Source organism: Macaca thibetana, chromosome 12, assembly GCF_024542745.1.
Source record: "Macaca thibetana thibetana isolate TM-01 chromosome 12, ASM2454274v1, whole genome shotgun sequence".
NCBI lineage: Eukaryota > Metazoa > Chordata > Mammalia > Primates > Cercopithecidae > Macaca > Macaca thibetana.
The window spans coordinates 121,906,073-121,933,175 of NC_065589.1; the positions used below are offsets into that span (position 1 = coordinate 121,906,073).

Below are 27,103 nucleotides of genomic sequence, written 5' to 3' on the forward strand. Positions count from 1 at the left end.
CTTAAACTAATGACATTTCATTGAGAACATTCCTCAAAACTCCTATCCTTTGTTTTCCATCCAAAGTCATGACCAGGAAGATCTCCCATTAAGACCTCCCATTAAGACATTATGTTCAGATTTCCATGGAGCATTATTCCCTCAAGATGCACCATGAAAACATAACAGGGCTTATAATGAAAAAAAAAAATAGGGAAACCAATGCTACATAATATTTCTTCATTCAACAAGGACTTATGGGCCACCTCTTCTGCTTGAGATTTTAGGAGAATACTCTGCTCTCATGAAGCTTAGAGTGTCATGGCGGGGAGATAGACAAGTAAATGGATATATATATGCATATATTTAGTTTGTCAGGTGGTGATAAGTGTAGGAAAGAAAATAATGCAAGACAGAGAGAAAGAGAAACCGTGCTGGGAAGATGAAAAAGATTTGGCAAGATCACCTACTAAAGCCACTGCAATGCACATAAGAACGTAAAGGCGTTATGAAGACTAGCAGCCGTTTCATCTTTGTTTCTGTTTTTCTGTTTGCCCCAAGGCTTTACCCTGTAGACCTGAGTTAGCCTCTTCCTAGCTCTGGGCCTGGCCCTTGCTGCAATATCACTCCTTAACTCCAGATGCTCTAAGAGAAGGTCAGGCTGCCCTGCCAACTCCCATGCTCTAGTTCCCTACCTCATTGGCAAGATAGTTGAAAAAGATTTCTGTTTACTTTGTTTAAAAGGGCAAAGGCATTGGTGGTGGTGGTGGTGGTTGTTGTTGTTGTTGTTGTTGTTGTTTTCTTTTTTCTGTAGTGGAATGTGAAAAATCTGATTTTGCTAAGAGGGTATTTCAGTCTTTTCCAGGCGTGCGCCATATGGTGGAGCTGCCATACATGTTGGTGTTATCTCTCAGTGCAGAGACAGAAACATAAATATATGACACTGTTTCAACAGTCGCTTCATTACCCCAATACTGTGGGGTTTTTTGTTTTTTGTTTTAATTACTTTTGTTTTTGAGACTGAGTCTCGCTCTGTCACCTAGGCTGGAGTGCAGTTGCAAGATCTTGGCTCACTGCAACTCCGCCTCCTGGGTTCAAGTGATTCTCTTGCCTCAGCCTCTCGAGTAGCTGAGATTACAGACGCATGCCACCACCCCCAGCTAATTTTTGTATCTTTAGTAGAGACAGGGTTTTACCATGTTGGCCAGGCTGTCTCAAACTCCAGACCTTATGTGATCCACCTGCCTCGGCCTCCCAAATTGCTGGGATTACAGGCAAGAGCCATCGCGCCCAGCCGATTATCTCATACTTAACACAGCAGAAGTCATACAAAATTCAGAATTTCGGAACGAACATAGCAATAGCAACAGAGGAGTCTGGTGTCATATGCATGTCCTCAATTACTTAACAAACATTTATCTTTACATGCATAATGTCTTTGAGAAGAACTTCTCTTCTGAATTATACAAGCCAGTGGGCAATAAAGGCACAGTTCTGTTTGTTTCTGGGTTGATGTACATAATATCAGTTGTCATACTTTATCTTCTAGTACTAAGTGACTCATTATCACTATCATAGGGATGCTGATAGACTACTTATATACAAAAGTTCATATTGTTCTAAGACGAACTTTGAGAACTTTATTCAGAAATTTCATTCTAAATTAGTGTTTGGTTGTTAAAGACATAAATAAGCAGAGGCCCAATGGTGATTTGGGTTCTTCCACATCTACCTTAAAATAACTTTATCAATGCCCTTTCTTGGTGCTTATAACTCTTGACTTTCAATAAGTTCTATTTGTACTTATGTTACTGATGGAGGAGTTTTAATGCAAATAATTCACAGGAAAGGACACTTGTTCATCAAAGTAGAAGAAGGATGAGAAAATGGAATATAGAAGTAATAACTTTCACGGGGCAGTGAGGGTAGCGATGCAGTACCTCCCTGGTCATGGGGCACTGCCCTTAGGGGAAGCTGGGCTTTTCTGCCTGGGGCCAGGTACTGGTCAGTCTGACAACACTGGAGTCTCCAGTGGGAGAGTCACTTAATGGAAGACATTACCCCCTGCAGCCTTCATGGGTTTACTGAGTAACTTCTGCTGACAAGCTCTATTATATCCCATCACTAAGAATAAAAAGGGATATAACTGATGGTTTAGGACGGGGTTCCAGGAGTGTGTTAGGAGACTCTATATTTAGTAAGGTTTGCATCAGAAATAACTTTCATATGGGTAACTGAATAACAAAGTGGTCCGTGTTAGGATCCCTTCAGATTTCATTTTCCAAAGTGGCCATGTCAAGTTTCAGGAGAATGACTGACAGTGAAGGTCAGGACAAGGAGACTAGGAGGAAAATGTCAGGTTGATGACTGGTGGCACAGGAACACACGTGTCACAAAAGATGTGCCAGGACTGGGCTGGGAATGAGGAAGCACTAATACCCACTGGAGGGAATTTCTACTGCCAGAGACAGAAGGATAAACATATACATCTTCAGTGTCCCAGGTACACAACTCCAAGAGAGTAAGAGCACGGAGTTGGTAGTGACTCCTGAGCGAAGGGAGAGAACAGGAGCACGTGATTATTACTAGCACAGCTCTGAGAGCCTATACCCATGCCACTGGTGGTGAGATCAGGCTGGAATGTCAGCTTTTCTCTAGTGTTGGCCGAAATCCTTGTGTTGTTTCTCTAATCTGCAGGTCGTAACCAGGCAAAGCAAGCAGGGTGGCAAAGTGGTGCCAATCAGTCATTCCCCTCTTGCCAACTGTTAAGATACAACAGGATTCTTAGATAGCCATCGAATTCTGAGTGGTCTTTCAAGCTAATCAAATAACCGTCCCTATTAAACGACAAGTAGATACACACATATGCACTTATGATATAATGGGCCCTGTGCTCCAAATAAGGAAGGTGGGGGGAAAGGACAATTCAATCGTTTAACTCTTATTTTTGTCTCTTCAAATCTATCATTTCAGAGTTCCTCTCAGCTACCAGTAGTGGCCAGTGCCTAACACCTGTCTCCCTCATTTTCTTTTCTATAAACGCCTGTCTGATATCCGCTTTTGCACTGCTCTGAATAGCAGTTTGGTACTCTGAAGCCTGAATGGGTTTGTCAATTTTAGCTTTAAGTCTGTGGTTTGCATGTTAATTACCCTTTGCCTCATTAAATGTATCTTCTTAAATTAAAAAGAAAACCAATCATTTCTAATTACCTCTGTGCTGCTAGTTCCTCCTTAACTTTAGTTTATACTCTTCCGGGGGGACATCCCTTTGAAAGTCATTCAGAAAACGTTAAGTGTCATTGACACATTCCTTGCATGTGACTTGAGGTATTAACAGGCCGTTGCTTCAGCGTACACTGTCAAACAAAGATATTTTTACAAGTATTTCCTGGTGGAACCTGCCTCTCTTTTTTTTCCTTCTGTCTCTCTGTCTCTTGAAGAGTATGGCTTGTATTGGAAAGAACCTACAAAATGAAGTGTCATCTGCATATGTATTCGATGTAAGATTCACATCTTTCCTGGAGACTTCATTTTCACTATTTTCTTGATGAGTACACAGATTTAGAAAAGTTTTTTATGTTTCTTTGTTCATTAATTCACCCAGTTATTCAGCAAGTCTTTAATAACAGTATGCGAAGCATTAAGATGTTGTTTGTAAATTGACTGATTTTGAAAAAACTACATATATTTGGCTTGAGTTACTGAAATCTATTTCAATATACCTTTAAGAAATACTGTGCTCCATGCACTGTTCTGGAAAATGCAGTTTAAAACAAGATACAATCCATATTCCCAGAGGAATTACAGTCTGGGTGTCTTGCTGGGGATGACAGGGCAAATCATATTAGTCCAGTCTCATGCTGCTAATAAAGACATACCCAAGACTGGGTACTTTATAAAAGAAACAGATTTAATTGACTCACAGTTCCACATGGCTAGGGAGGCCTCACAATTACGGCAGAAGGCTAAGAAGGACCAAATGCACGTCTTACGTGGCAGCAGGTAAGAAAGCATTTACACGCGAACTGCCTTTTCCAAAACTATCAGATCTCGTGAGACTTACTCACTGTCACGAGAACAGCAGGGGAAAAAACCCACCCCCATGATTCAATCACCTCCCACTGGGTTCCTCTCATGACATGGCGGGGTTATGGGAGCTACATTTCAAGATGAGACTTTGGTGAGGACACAGCCAAACCGTATCAGCAGGGATGTTAGGATTGGTACCCAAAGCTCATCTCTTTTCTCTCCCACTGCTTCTCTTCACATGGACCCTTAGGCAACGTGGTGTGTTTGGCAGAGCACCAGACTTGCAACAGAGTCTCCCTGAAAATTCCCGACATCCCATCAAGGTCACTGATGCAGAATTTGGTTGCTGTACCTGTCATTTCTTGCACAGACTGTAGTTAGGCAAATTAATAACATCTGCCTGGTGACACCTGGATACTTGTAATCTCACTGCCAGTCAAAGTCAACAGTGTAGGTCAGCTGGCTACGGTGAATTCACAGAATCCAAATGAGTGGCTGTGGTGGCAGCCAGCTCAGACCTGTCCACCCTCCACTGATCAGTCCCAGCACCAATCTTGCCGTAGCCTCACAGTGACTGCCCACACCATGACCTTCCTAACAAAGTCGAGGAAGAGCATCAGCACCTTTGTGTGACCAGAGGTTCTTCCATTCATCAACCAAACAGTGTTGAACACTTAGGAACGACGGAGTGGCAAAAGGGCAGGGGCTGAATGCTGACTGATACTCTTCTCTTTCACTTCTGGCATATTCTTCTGTGTGTCAATCCCGAGTAAGCTCTCCCTGTGATCTACTTTCTATGTGCTTATTTGCTTTTCTAATATTCAGGCCAAGTGTGGTGGAGAGTTCTTAGAAGAAGATGGGAGATTGAGATTCTCTTTGAAGAGCAAATTTCACTCTCCCTGTGACCATTACAAGAAACTTAACTTCTCTGAGCCTCAAGTTCTTTAACTCCAGGGAAAGAAAGACAAACTCCTGCACTGTGTTCCCGTGTAGGGATAAGATCAGTGAACAACTTTGTTAAGAATCATAGGAATGATATTCAAGAGTAACAAAAATAACAACATTTATCTCATTATAACTGTAAAAGACCTGTGGATAACTTCAGTATATTAGTACCTAAGGTTGTGCGGACGCGGGGGTTGGGGAAAAGAGAAAAAACAAATTTCTGAGAAGTAGTGCATATAATATTACTCAGAACTGTAAATGGAAAGGACCTGCACTGATTTTTGCAGTGTGTTCTTGCCATTAATCTCTCTGAGTCCCAGGGTTTTCCTAGTGAGGCGGAGACACTTCGTTAATGAGCCACATGTTTGTAAGACGTACGACAAATTCAGAAGGGTTAAATACATATGGAGAGGTGGGAACAGGGTGTCTCTTTTAGTGAGGAAGTGGGCTGAAAGCTTCCTTGATGATAAGTGCGACAAAGTGAACTAATACATGCAAAGAGCCTAGCAAGTGCCTGGCATGGAGGAGACCCTTGAAAACGGTAGCTGTGATGCAGGCACTATAATTATTTGGTTGCAGAAACTGGACTCCACTTATATATGGAGGTGATTATGGGAGCGAAGTAAAAGGGTCACTAGACTCTCATCAGAATCCCTATAATCTAGTCTTAACTTCTGATAATTTTTTTACTTACGACTTTGGATCACTTAACCTCTCCGAAATTAAGTTTTCTCACCTTTAAAATGAAGATAGAACAGCCTACCTCCTTCGCAAGAATGCTATGATCAAATGAACTGATGAATGTTTTTGCAGTCATTCGTGCCCTCACACTGTCAAGAAAAGTACTGATCTGGTTTCCATCCTCAGAGCTTAGGTCTGCCTGGTTTAGAATTTTATATGCACAGAATCGTGCTGTTTGCACTCTTTATGGCTGGCTTATTTTGCTCAACTAATGTGTTGTTGCAGGAATCAGCACTTTGTTACTTTTTATTGTTGAGTAATATTCCAATCTATTAATATTCTGAATTAAATTTACTGTCTTGGTAGCCTCTAGAAGTGGAAAATTAGATTTTAAATTTTATGTTATTCTTCTTATGTGCAAAGAACTGAAGCCACAAATTTTTCTCTAAGGTCTGCTTTAACCGTGTCCCACAAGCTTTGATACAGTGTTTTTATCATCATGCAGTTCAAACTAATTTCTAATTTCCATTTTGATTTCTTCTTTGACCTATGGGTCAAAACATACTTAGAAGTATGTTGATTAACTTCCAAATATTTGAAGTTTTTCTAAGTAATTTATTATTGATTTCTAATTTAATTTAATTGTGGTTAAAAAACAAACAGTATGGTTTTAACTAAGACCTATTTTATGGTGCAGGGTATGGTCTCAGTGAATGTGCTGTGTGGACTTTAAAATAATGTATAATCTGCAGTCATTGAATGGAGTATTCTATGAATGTAAATTAGGTCAATTTTACTGATAATATTATTTGAATCTTTCATATCCTTTCTGATTTTTTGCCCATTTGTATAATTCCATTTTCTGTATTTTCCATCCTTTTTAGTTTTGTTCACATATATTTTCCTCTACGTGCCTTGCAAACATTACAAGATATTATTTTTTTAAAAAACTATGAACTGACTTTTAAAATGTTTAAGAAAGAAAGATAGTCTTTTATATTTAACCATGCATTTTTCATTTGATTTTTAAATGGTTGTGTAATACTTGTACATAGTTATGTTATGCATGTGATATTTTGATACATACACAGAATGTGCAATGATCAAGTCAGGGTATTTGGGATATCCATCAGCTCAAGCATTTATCATTTATTCGTATTAGGAATAATTCAAATCACCTTTTCTAGCTATTTTAAAATATATAATACATTGTTGTTGTTAACTATAGTCATTCTACTGTGGTATTAAACATTAGAACATATTTATTCTATCTAACTACATGTTTGTACCCATTAACCAATCTTTTTTCATCCCAACCTCACATATATCCTTCCTGGCTTCTGGTAACTATCATTCTACTCTACCTCCATGAGATCAACTTATATTTAGCTCTCACATGTGAGTGCAAACATGTGAAGTTTGTCTTTCTGTAGCTGGCTTATTTTACCTAACGTAATAACCTCCAGTTCCATCCATGTGGTTGCAAATGACAGGATTTCATTCTTTTTTATGGCTGAATAATGCATAGACTACATTTCCTCTAACTATTCATCTATTGATGGACACGCATTGTTTCCATATCTTTGCTGTTGTGAGTAGTGCTGTGATAAACATGGGGGTGCAGGTATCCTTTTGATATACTGATTTCCTTTCCTTTTGATCCATTTTCACTAGTGGGATTGAGAGCTCATCATTCTTTCCTGTGCACCACAAATTTCACCTGGCATCAATTTCTTCTACTTTCATATTAGCATTTCTTAGCAGCTATATAGCTAATAAATTATTTATTTTGTTCATGGAACTTTAATTTTTCCTTCATATTTGAAAGCTATTTTTTGGGGGGTGGGTGTAGAGGTGAGGGGAAAACTTCCTCTCTTGTATCTAAAAGTTCACTGAAAATTAACAAATGTAACAAATTAATGTAACAAATTTACAATAGCTGGATACTAGAAAGAAAAGGCATACCAGTGTATTTAACATGGGAGTTAAATACTAGCAGGATACTAGAAAGAAAAGGCATACCAGGGGAGTTGCTAGAGAATGATAACTCAGTAACTCAATGAGGTCCAGATGCTTCAATACCCTTCTTCACAGGGGAAAGGGAGATGGGAGAAATATGGTCATTCTGAAGAGCAGGGAAGATGGATGGACCCAATACTCAGACTATTTTTAATAAATAATTCCTTTTAGGCATTGAATAGGATTAGAGATAAAGATCATCTGGGTTCTAGGTGTGCTGTTTAATTTTTAGAAATTTTTTTCTCTGTAATAAGAGTTGTAATCTTCCCTAAATAATTAAATTTCAGGGAGGAGATTGAAGATAATTGTGCTTCTCTTTGGTGGGTTCAGTTTCCAAGTAGATAAAAGAACTTCAGAGAATAGCCTGTGCTTTGGAACAGACAAAGTATTGAGAGATGGAGTGAGGAGGGGAAGGTCAGAGAGAATTGAGGCTACTTCTTTAGTTGTATGTCAAAGTGCCATGTTTTGGGGTATCATTTTCTGAGTTCCAGCATTGGATGTACAATGCTAGGTTGATAGTGTTTTACTTTCAGCATTTTGGGATTTCCGTGGTTTTTGTTTGTTTGTTTGTTTGTTTGTTTTCTGATGAGTAGTTTGTTGTCACTCTCGTTGTTCACATGTTAAATTCAACAACTGAGATGGCTTTGGATAGGACCACGTCTTTAATACATCTAACAGAAAGGTCTTTTCTTGCTATTCATCCAGCACATAACTTTTGGCGTTGATAAGTGATTGACTGCCTTTGATCCACCGGTGAGCTTGGGGAGGGGCTGACTGTAGCTTTGTTTAGATTCAATCTGCCTCTACTGTTAAATGCTTTCTAGGTGACTTTAAGCTACCGGCACCAGGAAGTCCCTGGGACCATGCATTGCAAACTTTGAGATCTCAGAACTGTGAGACTGGATCTGCTTGACCATGAGCCTCTAAGACTATGAAACCGCAAATGTTGTGGCTCTGGGATAGTTGGACTTTGAGGCTGTGAGACTGCAATACTAAGGCTGCCTCTTCTGAGAATGAGAGTCCGGGATTCCTTCTCGTTGGCGCACACCATACATTAGTCACGGGATTAACTCCTATAAAGCATTGCTAGGTCATAAAACAAATATTTTTATCTGGAGTATGCGATCAAATTTTAAACGTTGTTTTAAGATGTGTGTGTGTGTGTGTGTGATACTCAATCTACTAATTATGCCGAACTCAGAAGGGGCAGCCAGTCATTTGAAGGTGGATAAGTTTCTATTGCACGTTTGGATTCGATAAATAATGCCATAGGCCCACAGACTCACCTGCCTGGGGAGGTGGAATGTAATGAACACAATCAGTAGGGAATTGAGAGTGCTGAATAGAAGGTTCCACAGTTAGGCTGTAGAAAAACATGACACACTTTTACTCTATCCAAAACAGTAAGAAACCACCAGATCCCATCTCTCTTCCTTCCCCAATACATATCAAAGCGGTATGGACACAAGGACATTTTAAAAGAACTAAACTCCACAGGGAGGTGTCCTTTCCAGGTGAGCAGGGATGGAGGACAGCTTCATACCTGTGCCACATGCTAATGCTGAAAGCAGGGGATGTGGAAGAGCAATTCTGTCAAATAAAGCCATTCTCCATTTGGATGAAGAGAAAATGTTCAAAGCTTTGACAAACCTGGGAGCTGAAATGTTGAATTTAATTCTCAAGAAATTCCTCGCCACTAAGTCATTCTTTTACATGGGAGTTTTGCTGCAGAAGGGGCTGAAAAACAGAAAGGGAGACTCTTCCTTCTTTATAAGACACTTTGTGATACATAATAGTAATTACATCAATTGCCTAATTTCAGAGCTATTAGCTAGTGGGTGTTTTTTGTGTAGTAGAAATGCCAAAGATTATGCAAGATAACCTAAATCCACGGGTGCTATGAAAATACAATCAAGGTTGCCGGGCGCGGTGGCTCAAGCCTGTAATCCCAGCACTTTGGGAGGCCGAGACGGGCGGATCACGAGGTCAGGAGATCAAGACCATCCTGGCTAACACGGTGAAACCCCGTCTCTACTAAAAAATACAAAAAAACTAGCCGGGCGAGGTGGCGGGGCCTGTGGTCCCAGCTACTCGGGAGGCTGAGGCAGGAGAATGGTGTGAACTCGGGAGGCGGAGCTTGCAGTGAGCTGAGATCCGGCCACTGCACTCCAGCCTGGGCGACAGAGCGAGACTCCGTCTCAAAAAAAAAAAAAAAAAGAAAAAAGAAAATACAATCAAGGTTAAGGTTAAGGCCTTTGAAAATGGATTTCATTAAATAGGCAAAATTATCTTACTTGGTTTTCACTTTGGCCATTTGCGAAAGCAATGGATTTTCTTTTTATTGGTTGACATTGATTGCACACAGCAAGTAGGTTTTATATATGAATATTAGAAGCTGAAAAGAAGAAAGTAGATGATTCATAACGAAGCAGGCACATCGGTATGCTAGCTGACATCCCGTCTTAAAGATGAGGTGTGATTGGGATGTTGAAAAAGTTCTGGGGAAGGATGGTGGTGGTGGTTGTGTAACAACATGAATATGCTTAATGCCCTGAATTATTTACTTTAAATTGGTTATAATGATAAATTTTTTGTTACCTATATTTACTCCACTTAAAAAATATATTAGGTGTGAGCCTTTGGATTTCATCTGCAGCAAAAAAAGTTCCCCAATAATTGTTCATCCAAATAAAGGCTTTGAAGTACAGTGTTAGTAGACCAAATAGCTTTTGTGCTGTGTGTATTTTTGCTTAAACTTCACAAGGAAATGTGAAAATGAAGAAGATATAAATCTGAGTTGCGTTATCTCCCTCCTGTAACAACAATTAAATTGTTGAAGAGTAGGAGGCTGTAGAAATTTCAAAGTAATTACTAGCCAATTGGGTGACTTGGAGATTTTTTTCCTTCCCCTTTTCTCTTTCTAGGTTTCTTTTATAAACAAAAAATCTGTAAAATGGTGATAATGATAATGGAAAGTGCTTAGCATAGCGACTGGCCTCAATTAATGGTGACAATTACTTCAATAAAATCCTTTCCTTCTAAAAGCAGATTGTCAGTTATCTTCCATTCTTCAGTGATTATGAACATTAGGAACATGGGAATTTCATTGTATTGTTAATTTTGTAAAGCTTTTGGGTGTCATGCCTCAGGACTTACTAGAATTGCTTTATTCATGAAATTTTTTAAAGGGATTTTTTTTTTTTTTTTTTTGAGATTCTCACTGTATTGCCCAGGCTGGAGGGCAGTGATATGATCTCGCTCACTGCAACCTCTGCCTCCTGGGTTCAGGTGATTCTCCTGTCTCAGCCTCTCGAGTAGCTGGGACTACAGGCATGCGCCACCATGCCTGGCTAATGTTTTGTATTTTTAGTAGAGACAGGGTTTCACCGTGCTGGCCAGGCTGATCTCAAACTCCTGACCTGATGATCCGCCTGCCTCAGCCTCCTAAAGTGCTGGGATTATAGGCATGAGCCACCGTACCCGGCCTAAAAGGGATTTCATAAAGAATAATGTGAAGTATTTCTGAAAACAAACAAACAAACAAACAAAAAAACATGATGCAGGATTTTCACCCAACCCATATTTCGTTTGAAATATTTGAGAAATTAGGTATGTTCTCAGTATGAGTTTGTGAAGTAACAAATATAGTTTTCCACTGAAATTCGGTGATAACACAGACCTCACTGGCTCTCCTTTCTTCTCTGCAGACCTTTGCAGGAAACATGAATGCTGACAGCGTGGTGCACCACAAGCTGCTGCACTCAGTGAGGGCCCGATTTGTTCGCTTTGTGCCCCTGGAATGGAATCCCAGTGGGAAAATTGGCATGAGAGTCGAGGTCTACGGATGTTCCTATAGTAAGTACTTACATGTACCCTTTACCATTGCTGAGTGTGAGTGGCATTGCCTACGTAATATCAGTTTATCTACGTTGAGACTGACAATCATCTTATTTTAAAGTTGTTTCTAGACTTTCATATGCATATTTTAAAATGTTCGATTTAACCCCAAAGTAGAAAAAACATTCTACTTAGGGCTGAAGGGACTTAGTTGTGATAGTGTAATAAAGGCTCAATGAAACATTCAAAATTAAGAACTCTTGGGGAATCAAGCAACCATTTGTCCTTTGTAGTTAAACAAAATTAAGTTTAGTCCTTGCCCAAAAGTGGCATAAGGTATTATAAAGTTTTCTCTGCCCTGCTTTTGCAGAGCTATGAAAGAAAAGCATTCACTTTCTTGACTTGTTCTAGAAGAAGAAGAGAAAGAACAATAAATGTAATTCACAAAATGCTTTCTCCTTGAAATGATCTCCTTCATCCATTCATCTGTGAATTGTTTGTACTAAATTTGAAATTAGAGCTCTATCTTGGACACGAAGCAGATTATAAACATGGGTAGAACTAGTGATCACTTTAGAATAAGGTTAAAGTTATTCAGGGAAGGTTCCTATCCCTATGATTCTTTCCTGCAGGCTTTATACTGAAACCTAAAATTGCATAATAATAAATTTTATTTTTCTGCCACAAGCAGTGACATATTCTGCTTATATGCTAAAATCCAATGACACCTAATGCATAAACACATTTGATCACTAACACTTTCATCCAAACTAGTTCAGTAGATTCCTGTTTTGGGCTGTAGGAGTGCCTAATGAGTGACATGTTTGTACTGTTTTCCATAGTGAGATCAACTGAATGCCTGTATCAGAATCAACAGGAGTGTTGCCTAGAAAATGCATTTCCCTTGCCCCATCCCATACATACTGGATTTTAATTTCTGAAAACAGAGACCCAAAAAGCTGAATGGTTAAAAATTCTCCAAGTAAACTATGGACATAGAGTGTTTGCTAGAAATAAAGCCCTGCACACAGGGAATTTACCAGTAAAAATGACTGTATTTATCTTGAACAAACACTTTCAGAAAGAATGTAGTTTAGAACAGATGCATCAACAAACCAGTAGGCCCAGGAGGAACTGCCTTCCACTTCAAACTTTGTATGATAAAGCACAGAACACCTACAAGGGTATATGTGTCCTATCCTGGGATCTCTGGGGCATCAAGATTCTCTTGTTACCTCCTCTTTGATAACAATTTGTCACTGCTGGGAGGTTATTTTTAAATATAGTGTCAAGCTTTTATGCTACAATTAAAAGTTTGTGAATATCATTATACCAGCCATCTATTTTGATCTAAGAATCTTATTACTCTTTAACATGTCCTTATCCTTTTGGTTTTTCTCAGTCCATTCAGTTGTACTTCTTTTTCATGCTCATTGTTCACCCACACTGTCTGCTTGCACAGAAAGAGTCACAGCATCGAGTTAAATCACAGGCTGCAGGCTTGAAAGATGTCTTTGAGCAGCATGTTTAGCATCTTCTGGTGATGGACCCCTTTGAGAATCTGACAAGGAACACTCTACTCAGAAAAATAATAACGATAACGTCTACCTTTTCTACGGTATAAGAAGGTTCAGAGGTCTGCTAAAGCCCAGTTCTAAGCCAAGGGAAGAATTCTCGACTTTGTGATAACAGAGTCTACCTCTCTCCATGTAGGCTCCAGGTCTAGTGCGTCCTACGATGGGATAAACTGCCTTCAGGTCAACCTCACCAGTAATGGGAAGTTAACAACCTTGGAGAGTCATTGAACGCAGAATGTGTTTCTCTATGATGTGCCTCAAGCAGGAACCCTATAATCTTCAATCAGTAGTGCTGATGCTTTGGTACTTTTTTTTATTTGGGGGAAATAATTTTTAAAAAAGAATACGTTTATCAGTTTGTATCTAAAGCTAATGGGTTAGCATACCTTCTGAAGCCAATTCTCCTTTCAGCATTATCATATTTTTTATTTGACTGAATTGTTTCGTTTCTTCCTTCCTTTCTTTCTCTTTCCTTCCTTTCTTTTTCTCCTTCCTTCCTTTCTTCCTTCCTTTCTTTCTCTCTTTTTCTTTCCTTTTTTCTTTCTTTCTCTTTCTTTCTCTTTCTTTCTTGCTTTCTTTTCTTTCTTTCTTTGTCTCTCTCTCTCTCTCTTTCTTTCTTTCTTTCTTTTTCTTTCTCTTTCTTTCATGGAGCCTCACTCTGTTGCCCAGGCTGGAGTGCAGTGGCATGATCCAGCTCACTGCAACCTCCACCTCCCGAGTTCAAGTGATTCTCCTGCCTCAGCCTCCTAAGTAGCTGGGATTACAGGTGTGCATCACCATGTCTGGCTAATTTTTGTATCTTTAGGAGAGACGGAGTTTCACCACGTTGGCCAAGCTGGTCTCGAACTCCTGACCTCGTGATACACCCAGCTTGGCCTCCCAAAGTGCTGGGATTACAAGGGTGAGCCACCGCACCCAAGTCTGACTTGATTGTTTCTATAAACATAAAATCTTATTGTAAGCACCACCAAACAAAACAACAAAACCCATGACCCTCTTTAGCAACTACCTCTCCTTTTCCTCCTCTCTCCTCTCAACTTCTCTTTAGTTGCTCTCCCCACCTGCTCACCTCCCTTCACACTGCAACTGATTCCAATCAATATTGAGACATTTGGTGGGCAGTTTAACATGTCGACTTGGCCTAGTTATAGTCCCCTGTTATCCAACCAAACACTAACATAGTTACTGCTGTGATATACTTGGTGTCTACAATCATTTGACTTTAAGTAAAGGAGATTATCCTAGGTAATCTGAATGGACCTAATTCAGTCAGTTGAAATGCTTCAAGAGCAGAACAGAAATTTCCCTGAGAGAGATGAAAATTCACCTGTAGACTGCAGTTTCACATCCTGCCTGAGAGTTTCCAGCTTCCCATTCTTGATGGCCCGCCATATGTATTTCAGGCGCGTTTAACCAGACCCACAGTTGTATAAGCTAATTCCTTGCAATTAGTCTCTTAATATATATAAGTATCCTACTGGTTCTGTTTCTCTAGGGAAACTCTAAATAATACAGAATGCTCTAGAGAAACTATTCTTCTGAAGACCACCAGTGATTTCCAAGAAGCCCAATTCAGTGGACACTTAATGTTTCTGTATTCACTCAAGCTCTCAGCAGTATTTGATTCAAAAAGCTATGTCCATATTTTTAAAACCTCGCTTTTCCTCCTGTCTCACTTGCTAATTGGCTATCTCAGTTCTTCTACTACTTTTCCATCTACACTCCATGCTTTGCTGAATTGATAGAGTTTTGTAAATTCAAACACGTCTATATGCTGGTCACCCCACATCTGTATCTCATGACTTGACCTCAGAGATGATGTGCGCAGCAGCCTACTTGATATTTCCACTTAAAGTATAGTAGATATATCAAATAGAATATAGCAGAATGGAACCCTTGATTAGTGGTGCCCTCAGCAACCTGCTCTTCCATAACACTCCTCACCATCTCAGTAAACGGCAGCACTCTCCATCAACTTGCCTATGCAAAACTCTGGGAAGGAGCCTTGGTTCTTCCTTCTCTATTACTTCAAGTCTTATGCAACTTACCTACAGCTAACAGTAACTCTATCAGTTACTTCCTACGAAATGCATCCTAAATCCATGTACTTCTCCCACCTTTGTGAGTAGAAGCCTCTGTCGGTTCTTACCTGGAGTTGTTAAGTAACCTTCTGTCTGGAGTTCCTGTTTCCACACCACAATCTCCCCAAAACCATTTTTAACACAGTCAACAAAATGTTCTTTATAAAGAAGGAATAAAACCATAGCATTCCCCTTCTTGATTCACGTGAAATAAAATTGAGATTTCTTACTGGCAAGTAAAAGTCCTTGTTGAACGATTGTTCCCAGAATCTACAGGGTTGACTCCTTCTACCAATGTGATTCTTAATTTTAATGTCACCTCTTCAGAGAAGTCCCCCCGACTCTTCGTCTAGTTACCTGTCTTCCTTCTTGTGCACCCACCATTAGCCCATTATTATATGCCCATGGATATGTGATGTGCTGTCATTTACTTTGTGTTGTTCACCACAAAACAGAATCTCACTGGCAGGTTTGCTTACTTCTTTCTTGTTTGCCTACTCTAGTACCTGCACAGGAAAATGTACCATGAGATCAGGCACCTTGTCTACTAACAGCCAGCACTTAATTGGCACAAAAAGACAGTCAGTATTTGTTGAGTGGGTATATAGATCTATCAATCCAGCCTCATTCTCTCAGCTTAGGCAACCAGGTTCTTCCGGAATTACTTGGTTTTCATAAACCTGTTGTAGTTTCTAAGAAACTACTTTTGTTTCTATGGGCTTAGTAATTTTTTCAAATTTTAGTTGCGTATGTTGCTAAAGATTGGTAGAATTCTTACAGCTCTATAGTTTCTTCAGACTTAACCCTTTATAGTTTGGAAAAATTAACATATTTCTTCCACTAATTTATTCATTCAGTAGATACCATTTATTTAGCCTTTAAGATACCAGACATCTTGCAATGCTCTAGGAACATCAGAAAAAATAAGACCTTTTTCTGGACTCTGTCAGTCTTGTATTTGTACTTGGAAGCACTTTTCTTGTGATTACATGTCATCAGTTAACTGTGGGATTGTCTAACGTCTGCTTCCCCTGACTCGACAAGACAGCTTTCCACAATGCCCTGGATTGTCAACATTGTCAAATGTTGGAACCTGAAATTCTATTAGAGAGAATACATCCTAATGAATCTTCTAATACTCAGGTGATTTTTTTATTCACAAAATCAAAGTTAGCCACCTACGATTCCTGAGCATAGGCAGCTCCAGGTACAAAGTTTAGCTGTTGACCGGGCCAAGAGCTTCTGGGCTAGCGTGCTTCCAATCCCCTATCCCTTACCTGTGTTCTCAGACCTAGTTCTACATAAGAATCACCTTGGGACATACATGCTTTTAACATGCCTGCTCTAACTGCGCTTCAATTAGATCATGATCTCCGGGCAGGGTCTCCAGTGCTTGTATAAGCATTTTGTTGCTGTTGGTTCTAGGCAAGCGTGGTGAGGAACCAGAATTTAAAGTTGTTATCTCAAATATCACTTCATTCTTAGTCTGCACTGTCATTTCCATGTCTGTGATTGCTAATCCTAAGGATTTTAAATGACATCTGAAAACTTGAGAAGTCAGTATAATGTTAAATATATGGGCTCTGAATTCAAACCACCAGACCTAGAAACTTGACTTCACCACCAACTAGTTGGATAATCTTGGGCAATCTTGGGTCTTCTGTGGACACCAGTTTCCTTTTCTATGAAAATAAAGGTAATAATAATAATAGTGTTGCTTCACGCATGTAATTGTATGAAATAGTGCTTTGCATAACGTAAGCACCCAAAAAGTGTTAGTTATGAGCATCGCTGCCTTCATCAGATATTTAGGCTGCTGGCCAAACTTCTCTATGTTTCTTTTTCCCATTATTATTCAGGACCACATCTCATCTGTATCTCCGAGGAAGGTCAGCTTTTTTACCTACCAGGTCCCAAAGGATTGCAGCACCTTGGTCAGGCCATCTGGGGTCTAGGCTACCTGAAGTTCTGTCTGGGGGCTTCCATTTGAATTTCTTTAAATATGGGAAGCTAATGAACTTTAAAAAACATTATAAATTCTGATAAAGTATAATGATCTGTCAGGCTTCCCAGTCTCATTACGAATTACAAACATCACTTCATACTTCAGGTCGCCTCCGTTCCATGCAAGACCTTGGTCCTATTTGGTTAATTACCGGCGAGTGGTATCATCCATCAGAACTGAAGTTGTATTCTCCTTCCCCAGGTATATAATCTTGTCATTCCAGCTTCAGCTGCCCTCTTTGTTGCTGTTCTCATCACCTAGGGTCATTTGTCACACATGGTAGAGGCCAGAAAGTTGTAAATCTCACCTCTGGCATGGTAAGGCCCATACAGCCCTATCACAGGGAACTTCAGAAGGCACTGTTTACAGCTCTGTCAGCCCTCGAAGTGGGAAGGGACAGGATGGCAGCAGTCAGACCTGGGGCATTGGCAGTCCAATATGATCTTTGATTCCCACTTTGTAAATCATAGCATTTATAAGAGTTGGAAAAATCTCCAAGATGCCAGATTCATTGCAGTTCCCTCATTAGATTTAAATGAAATTTCCTACCTTTCTTTCTCTTAGTTCCTAGAGGAATGGCTGAAAAATCTCTTCTGTGAAGAGACAAATGTACACACGTACATGGAATAACAACACTTAAATAAAAGACCCTGTGATCTTCCATCTTAAATCAATGACTTCTTTATAAACTTTTCTGACTGGTTGAGGATCTGAAGGCTCCTTCAATAGTCAACAAACATTACCCAGTAGGCTCCCTCTACTAGGCTTCAGTGATACAAAAATAAATAAGACAATCCTTGCCCTTTAGGAACTCACAGATTTTCAGAAGCTACAAAAGGTAGATAAACAAATGCTCATAAATATGGAAGTTTAAGAAACCAAGTCTTTGGTAAGGCTTGCAAAGGAGGAAAAAAAATACACAGCTAACACAGTTTCCTGATGAATTAATGCCCTGCTGCTGCCCAGTGTGTGATTTGACTGATGATATTGCTGTGATTCCTGTGACCCATATGGTAATGGCGGTGATTTTAAAGGAAACCTTAAAAGGGAAAAATGACCTAGTAGTTGGATCAACCACTTTATGCAGCAGTAGGTTTCCACAAAAATGCCAAAGCCTTGCCTCCTACAATTTGTTTTGCATTTACGCCCTGTTGAAGTGGTCACTGGAGTGATTGACCATGACTCCCCTCTGCCTCCTGGAACTAAATGGCTTAGTCTGTGCCCAGGTAGAATCATTAACAAAGACTGTTCACCTTCTCTTAAACATAAAACCATCCTAAATCTTTTTTTAAAAAAAACTGCAAGGGAGAAAAATAATAACTATCATCTCTAATTGTGACATTGCTATTTAAATGACTCTCATTGTATGAACATCCTTTCAGTGGTCAATTGTGTCAACACTGTAGCTTAAGACCAGTGTTGATGGTAGAAGTCAGGAAGCAGCTTGTCATTGCAGGATGCTGCTGCCACAACACGAGTTGATCATTCCTTTCCTTCTGTGAGCTTATGACTAAAATTTCTGAAACCTCATCCCCGTAGTGAAACATTTTGCTAACCTGTCTACACCTTAGTGGAGTGATCACTATCTTCTCACTGCCCACCACGCACCTCTTACTTGGGTGACCAGATGGCCCAGCTTGCTCCTTAGTTCTATTCCACGCTTGTCACCCCATTTCATTATTTATAGCTCCCCTTTTCAATCCCACAAGTCCTCATTAGGGTAATAAGTTGTAGGGACCACCATAATGCTTCCTTGTACCACATCTTACAGTCGCGCAGTGATGCATTTGCTATGTCACTGTTAGGGTGTTTGAGTTCCTGGGTGGCATGGTTCATGTCTTTGTTATCTTTGCATCTCAGAGCTCAGAACAGTGACCAGAAGGAATACAGAATATGCTTAATACCTGCCAATGGATTTAGGAGTAACAAATAAAATGAGATCTACTATGGGAGTTCCCTAAAATGAATACATTATTTTTGTGTAATCTTTGTCGTTATTCAACAGTCCAGTTGAACCACAAATTTTAAGTGCACCCAAAAAGACACCCACACGTCTGAAATATCTAAAAGCAAAACAAAACAAAACAAAAAACCTAAGCATTATGAGAAGGCGAGTCTCACTGTCAGAACTAGAATGTATCTCTGCTGAGGTTATGACTGGAATTCAGAGTTCTGATTTTTTTGTGCACTGTGATTGTTTTCATGTTCCCTTCTTGAAACTCATCCTGTTTCTCATGTGCTATCATGCATAGGAATGTCAGAAATTTTGAAAGAAAAGCTGTGTTAGGAGTTGTCACAGTTAGCTTTGGAAACTTTCATCGTTTTCCTAGTTCATCTGAGGTGATCAGAGTTACTGATAAGGCCTGGCAAAGACACAGAATTGGTGGAGGAATCTGTGCACATTTGAACTGACCGTGGAAACCTTGGTGGTTTGTGGATTGCTGGCCAAAGCCCTCGAGTCTTCAGTGCAAGAGTATGGTCTGAATAATCATCATTTTTCTTATATAACGTATCATGACATAAGCTTCAAAATGTAATTGTACTGAAAATCATGTTTACTGTGAACAACCGAAGATGCCAAGTGGGACTGATTGTCGGGGTGAATCCATAGCTTCTCCTGTCAATGTTGAGCTTTGGCTTTCTGGCCCATGAGGAAGCTGACTCCTCGTCCCTGGCCCACACAGGAGCCCAGCTGGCCCACTTGGGGATTCAAGCTTGGAATCTGTTATTCAGTGAAGCCCTTTTTTTAGCTGGTTTGTTGACAAGCTACCAACATCCATCAAATGTGCCAGCATATGCCTCCGGAACTCTGTCTTTCTCAGAAAGCAAGCTGTGACAGCCAGGTCAGCAATTATGGGCCCGGTGGGAAGTCGGCCAGTGCTGGCATTCTCAGTACTCCAGGATGGGGGAGCGCATGCTGGCTCTGTCTTGACCCAAAAGAAGAGGCTGTGCACTGTAGGGCCTGCCTTCATTCTAAGGACTCTGGAGCATGAGCGGCCTATCCTTCATATTCTAGAGAAGGCTGCCAATGTATCCTCATCTTAACAAACCATGCATTGAACTGAATTGAATTGAGTTTGTAATAATGGGATCCCAAAAATCGATTTTGAAAAAAAGGGGAAGAAATTGTCCACTCCGGGAAGTAAGTATCTAACAGCTGTGTTCTGGGTCACTGGCATGGTAGATAAAATAGAGAACTCTGAGGAACAGACATCAGGTATTAATGTGAAGGAAAAAATTCCACAAGGACCACATTAGGTTTTTACTGGCTTGGCAAGGCACAGCAAAATTGGGTAATGGGGGTAGGTGGTCAGGATTAGAATGCAGGCTGACCATGCAAGTAATCTGATGCATTTTCTAAAACACAAAGAGGTCTTTCTAAAAACCCAAAAAGCAATCATGCATTTTCCCTACTCTATATGCTTTTGTAGTTACTTCCTCCATTGATATCAGGGTCACATTGAAACTCATATTATTTTATTTTACTTTATTATTTTGTTTTTGGAGACAGAGTCTCCCTCTGTCGCCCAGGCTGGAGTGCAGTGACGCAATCTTGGCTCACTCCAACCTCCGCCTCCCGGGTTCCAGCAATTCTCCTGCCTCAGCCTCCAGAGTAGCTGCGATTACAGGTGCCCACAACCACGCCCAGCTAATTTTTGTATTTTTAGTAGAGACGGGGTTTCACAGTGCTGGCCAGGCTGGTTTCAAACTCCTGACCTCAGGTGATCCGCCTGCCTTGGCCTCCCAACATGTTGAGATTACAGGCATGAGCCACCGTGCCCGGCCAAACCCGTAGTATTTTATTTTTAATTTGACCCTCTACCATGAGACTTCCGACTCTAGTTGTGACCTGTTGACTCCCCACTGCCCTTGGCACCCTACAGTTGAGCACAGAGCTCCTCAAACCTCATCAAGAGCAGCTGCCCCTGAGAGGGCTCCTTAACACACCACTTGCTGGTTCCGACACCCAGTTTTTCATTCCTTAGGTCTACAGTGAGTTCCTACATTCCGTATGTCTAAAAACCTCCTTGGTTACCTCAGCACTGCTGGTCCACAGGGTGCGCTTCCCTTCAGCAAGTCTGACTCCTGATAGATCCTAGATGGGACCCTGCACTTTCTCTCTCTCTCCTCCTTGCCTTGAACTTGCAACCCCTTCCTTCTGGTGGGACTGCCCTTCTCACTGCCACTCCCTCCTTCTATTCTCCTATTCTCACTCCACCCCCCACCTCACCAGCCTGACTGCCCCTTATGCCTCAGGACTCTGGAGAAACATTGATCCTGCCTGGACACCCTCCTGGCCCTCTGCCACTCCCTGGAGAGAGTCCAGTGCTCCCTCAGCACACAGTGCTCACCTCCTTCCATTGGATGTAGATGTAGAATTGTGTGCTTGCTCTCTCCAGCTTAGCCCTTGAGAGCCAGGACCTCTGCAGAGCTTGAATACGAGAATGCATGAATGAAGGAAAACCACAAAAATAAAAAAGGATAGAGGGTTTGAGCTTCGGGAAGATGGTGGGGATAGAGAAGGCATTGTACCTCCACCATAACGAAGCCTCCCAGGTGTCCACGTGGTTTCCCTGCCGTCCCAGAAAGGGAGCAAGTGAAGGAGCAAGTGCAGAAGTGCAGGGACCCCGGCCGCGCGCGGTGGCTCAAGCCTGTAATCCCAGCACTTTGGGAGGCCGAGACGGGCGGATCATGAGGTCAGGAGATGGAGACCGTCCTGGCTAACACGGTGAAACCCCGTCTCTACTAAAAAATACAAAAAACTAGCCGGGCGAAGTGGCGGGTGCCTGTAGTCCCAGCTACTCGGGAGGCTGAGGCAGGAGAATGGCGTGAACCCGAGAGGAGGAGCTTGCAGTGAGCTGAGATCCGGCCACTGCACTCCAGCCTGGGGGACAGAGCAAGACTCCGTCTCAAAAAAAAAAAAAAGAAGTGCAGGGACCCCAGGGAAATTCAGAGCAACATTTAAGGAAAAGAAAACTTCTTATTTAACATCATCCTTCCCTTCTTTAAATCAGTGATCAGTTTTTTTTTTTTTTTTTTTTTTTTTTTTTTTTTTGGCTTCAGTGTCAAACAACTCCTTTCCTGGTGTGTGACGTTGAGTGAGGCACACGTTTTTGAGCTTTGCTGTTCCCACTTCACAAATGGGGAAAAAATATGGACCTTTCAGGGCCACTAAGAGCATAAAATTAGGTAATGTGTGCTAATTAGTGCCTTTTCCCCTGGGGAATGGATTCAGAGAAAGAAATCTCCACAAGTGTGTTAGAGAAGTTGTGATAGAGAATATGGGAGATATATTCAGTTTTATGTTTTTGGTACCTTTAAAACTAGATATGAAATGATCACCTATTTCCCATCTGCTAGAAAAAGCCCATGTCTACCCTTTTTATTCCTTTCTACACACTTTGTTTCCTTTTAAAAGAGAATCTGCCAAGATGCTCGCACAACACAAATAAAGATTTTGATTTCTATAACCAGACCCCATGCAGCAAATTAAGTTCCAAAGAGATATCCAGAAAAAGTGGTTATGATACTACCTCATGAGGAAAAAGCAGCGTATAATAGTTTATCTTTTATTAACAGCAACCTTATAACCATGTGGGTCTTTATTATTATCATTTTAAATCTGCTTTCCAAGTGAAGTTGGGACTGTTGAGTATTCCTAATGTCTAGGAAGGAGTATGAAGTATTCAGTTGTGGAAACCTTTGATCCTTCTTTGAAAGTTTTAAAAACCTGTTTCTGTATCTGGGAAACGACTGGAGCCTGTTGTGTGCAATGTAATTAATATTGCGGAGGTGCAGAGTGTTTGGCTGAAATCTCTGAGAACAGCAAAGTGTGGCCCTTATCAGGTACTGGTGGTGGTCAGAGGAACACTCCCGCACTCCCACCAGGCTAGTTCTGTTCTCACTAAAGGCCATGCATCCTCTCTGCACCAATAAGCGTGTGTGAGTCACACGCGGGTCACAGTTCCAGTGGCTGAGCGTGGCCTGCAGAAGAAACTAACTCTCCCAGTGTGGATGGTCAGCTGGCTCTGAACGGTGAAATAGATGATGTGGCAGGAACTCAGGGGACAGTTGGGCAGCATCACACTTGGGCATAGGCACCTTGATGGGTCACAGCTCATTTCACAAGTGGCTCTGAATGGCATACCCTTCTGGGTCCAGTGTGAGGCTCTGAATTAATGTGGCAAACAGTGTACATCTGGCCCTTGTCCTCATGGCATGCACTGATGTGTTGGACAACTGGACTATAAACCACTGAGAAAACAGATGAGCATCTAATCCAATTGCGAAGTGCATTACGAAGAGAATGGCAAGGTGCTTAGAGGGAGACTAACGGGGATGGAGGACCCCTTAGAAAAAGGGCCAGGTGGGAACTCACTGATGAGCTGAGCATCGTGGTCCGAGTGAGTAGCGCTTGGGAAAGAGCTCAGTGGACTCAGCATGGGTGGGTCAGACAGGGTATGTTTGAGCCCTGGCCCTGGCATTTGTGCATTACATACCTCTTCATCTCTTTGTGCCGTGTTTTTCTTATTTGTAAAGTGGGAATAATAACAGTATTATCCTCAAAGGTTAATTGATGTTATTACATGAGTTCATGCGCAAAAAATACTTAGAGAATTGCAGGGCTTGTGATGTGGGCTCCACACACATTATCCCAGCCCCACACATACATGCATATGCACATACACTAAAATCACAGCATGCCTGGAGCAGTGTGAGGGTTGAAAAAAGGAACAGAGGGTGAGGTGGGAGAGGTGAGCAGAGCAGGATCATGTGGGGTCCTGGAGGCTGAAATTAATTCTCAGGGCAAAGGAAGTTCACTGAAGTACTTTAGCAATGGTGAAGTGTGTTGTTTCTCATGCTTTTTAAAGATAAAAAATGTGTCAGGTGAAGATAGCAAAAGTGGAATCCAGGAAGCAGTTCTGAAACTATTCATAGAAAATGAAAAGCCGGCAATGATGATGAGGGCGTGAATGCACGCCTACTCAGTGTGATGTGAAGGCTACCGAATCCCAAACCCAAACAGAATTTTTCACACCAAGTTCTTGATGGCATCTTTATGCCGTGCTTGAAAATCTTCACTACCGAGTACTTTCTTTTATTGAACGCCTTTGTATTTTCAGGTCTGAGCTTGTGCAATTTTCACAATGACTTTGAAGGTAGGTTGCTGTAAGCCCCATCATACAGATAGGAGGAGGTTCAGAGAAATCCAAAAAGTTGCTTCAACCAACCCCGCCCCCAGGTAGTAAGGAGCAAAACCAGAATTGAAACCCAGCTCCGTTAGACTTGTGCTATTGATTGGCTTCGTTTTCTCTAGGTCTTATGACAACATGAAGATGTGTTTTCTTAGAGATAACCTATGTCCCTTTGCCATCAACATTTATATCCTTAGTTAAGTCACTAGACTAGCCAGACATTGGAGGGAATGGAATGTAGATCATAGTAACGATGATGAATGGGGAGGGAGGTGAGTGAGTGAGTGGACTGGAGAAAGGAAACATTTGGAATTCAGCACTTGACCCAAGAACTCAGGCCTCCATGAGGGGTCCTGGCGGCCAAGTACACTGGAGTATGGCATTATAAAATGAAGAGGGATGGGGGAAATAGCAGAAACATAATGAATATTTATATTTCCATAAATTTATCCATAACCATTGCTTGGACAAAAAAGTGTCAAAGGTGTATGTGTGTGTGTGTATACATATATATGTATATATATGTATATACACACACCTTTATATATACTTATATAAATATATATATTTATATAAATATGCATACATTTATATAAATATATTTATATAAATATGCATACATTTATATAAATATATTTATATAAATATGTATATATTTATACAAATATATAATTTATTTATATAAATATTAACCCAAATTCTCTCACTGCATTCTTACAATCAGTTGTAAATGTAAATGAATACATTGTTATGCACCATTTTATAAGGATGGAAAGCGAGGCCCATAGTTTTGACGTAAACTTACCCCCAGTCAGACACTTGGTGAGTAGTAGAGCTTCTCTGTAGAGGGCTCCTCTCCTTAGTTTAATGTCTTTACCAGGGAACCAAAGGCAAATTTCCTCCATGTTGTTTCACTTCACCGCACATGGGACCCCACCTGCCATGTTCAGACTCTGTGCTCAGTGCTGGTGCTGGCTGGGAGATAAAGAGTGGTATGAGTGAGTGGACATGATGTATACAGTTTGTGGACTGTGATTCTCACATGGCATGTGATAACAAAAACAGAGGGGTGTGCCCAGTGCTAGAGAAACCCAGAGTTCAGATGCGATATCTGTCTATGGGAGTGGGGCAAATGCATCCATGAATAATGATGAGATTGAGTTACTGCTTCAAAGACACACCACGTGCTGTATGTCTCAGCCTGCAAGAAATGCCACACTGGGAGCTAGAGATCTTTCTGCCCCTTCTCCATCCCGCTGTCCTCCTGCAGTACTGAGATGCACCAAACATTCTCATGCCTCTGTTCCCCCTCCTGGAGACACTGAGTCCCTCCTTTCCCTGGGGTAACTCCTACATATTGTTAAAGGCCAATATACCACTCACTTCCTCTAAGAAACCCTGTCTGAATCTGCCCCCTTTGAACTGAGTCAGTTCAGTGAGCATTACTGTGAGCATTAATCTCTGCATTTGCCTTTAGAAGCTCTGTGGGACACTATGTGGTCCTTCTACTCACTGCTGGGCACTAAAGGGGCTACCTAGGACCCAATTTCTACTCCATAATCTGGTGCAGTGGCAGAGTAGAAGCAATCAGAAGAGAATATTAGTATTGCGTACATAGTGACGTACGCACTGTGCACACAGTAATTTCAACTAGAGTGTGAGAAGCCAAAACATGACAGAACAAGAAGCTTGGGGCTACTTTGGCAACCTTGGGCAGTAAATATCTGAATCAAAATTGAAAAAAGCATCATTTGGGGTAAGAAGGTCAGGTGCCAACCAATAGGGTAACCTCAATAGGAACTAATCCTGTTATTTCAATTACTACTAATACCTCTCCTATCTATTATTGATTTAACACAAATAATGTGCCATGCACCATGAGTTCACACTGATGTGTCATCACTTTGTAAGTCTTAGCACATTTACTTCTCAAAGCAGTTTTCTCTAATGGATATAATTATCTTCATCTTATAAATAATACAATCACCTTAGACCAAGGTGACCCAACTAACAAACTATGGTCATCACAGTTGAGAATCCATTACCTTATCTATATCACAGTCCTCACTACTCCATGAGTGGTGGCAACTGTTGGTCTGTGGCCCCACTTTGGTCTGGGTGGAATCCTAGTTGAGATAACAGGCATAAATGCATTGATGAGGTAGGGAGGGGAGGTGCCGAGAAAGGTGGACATTTGTGAAAGTCTCTTGGACTGTTTCTTTTTAAAGTCTAGGTTTCCATCAGCAACCTTTTGGTTGGGACCACTTCATTCCATATAAATAAATTGTGCAATTGGGTTTTAAAACTAATTACAGAAAAGTATTATTTCATTTTCCTTTTCATTTCAGAACCTCAGATTCACAAAGAATGTTTCTAGATCCTTGGTGGAAAAAAACATTATCTTTGTGTATGCTCAGGCTGAGGATTTTAATTGCATGATGGATAATAGAAAAATTGAGTTTTCTTGGGTACTCAATTTTAGATAGAAAATCCCACTCCCTCCACACAATCACCACAATCCCACCCACAGAACATGGTATATAATGAATCAGTTTCAATGTATAATTAAACAGTCTTACATTTTTTTCTACAATAAAAGCTCATTATAGAAGTTTTTGTAATTAAAAAATAGAAAAGAAAACATGAAAATAACCTAGAACAATACATTCCAAATAGAATCTCTATTAGATTTTTGGCATAATTTGTCAGGTATGTTTGCACATACCTGGTACATAAGTTTATCTAAATCATGGT

At 40.8% G+C, this 27,103-nt stretch overlaps 1 protein-coding gene across 1 annotated transcript in view; it reads left to right on the forward strand.

Moving 5' to 3' along the window:
- CNTNAP5 (contactin associated protein family member 5) overlaps positions 1–27,103 on the forward strand; it is an 862,050-nt gene that overhangs the window by 357,611 nt on the left and 477,336 nt on the right. The window contains exon 4 of the mRNA XM_050752523.1: positions 11,361–11,508. Within this exon, the coding sequence (XP_050608480.1) occupies positions 11,361–11,508 (148 nt within the window). The remainder of the gene's footprint in view (positions 1–11,360; positions 11,509–27,103) is intronic.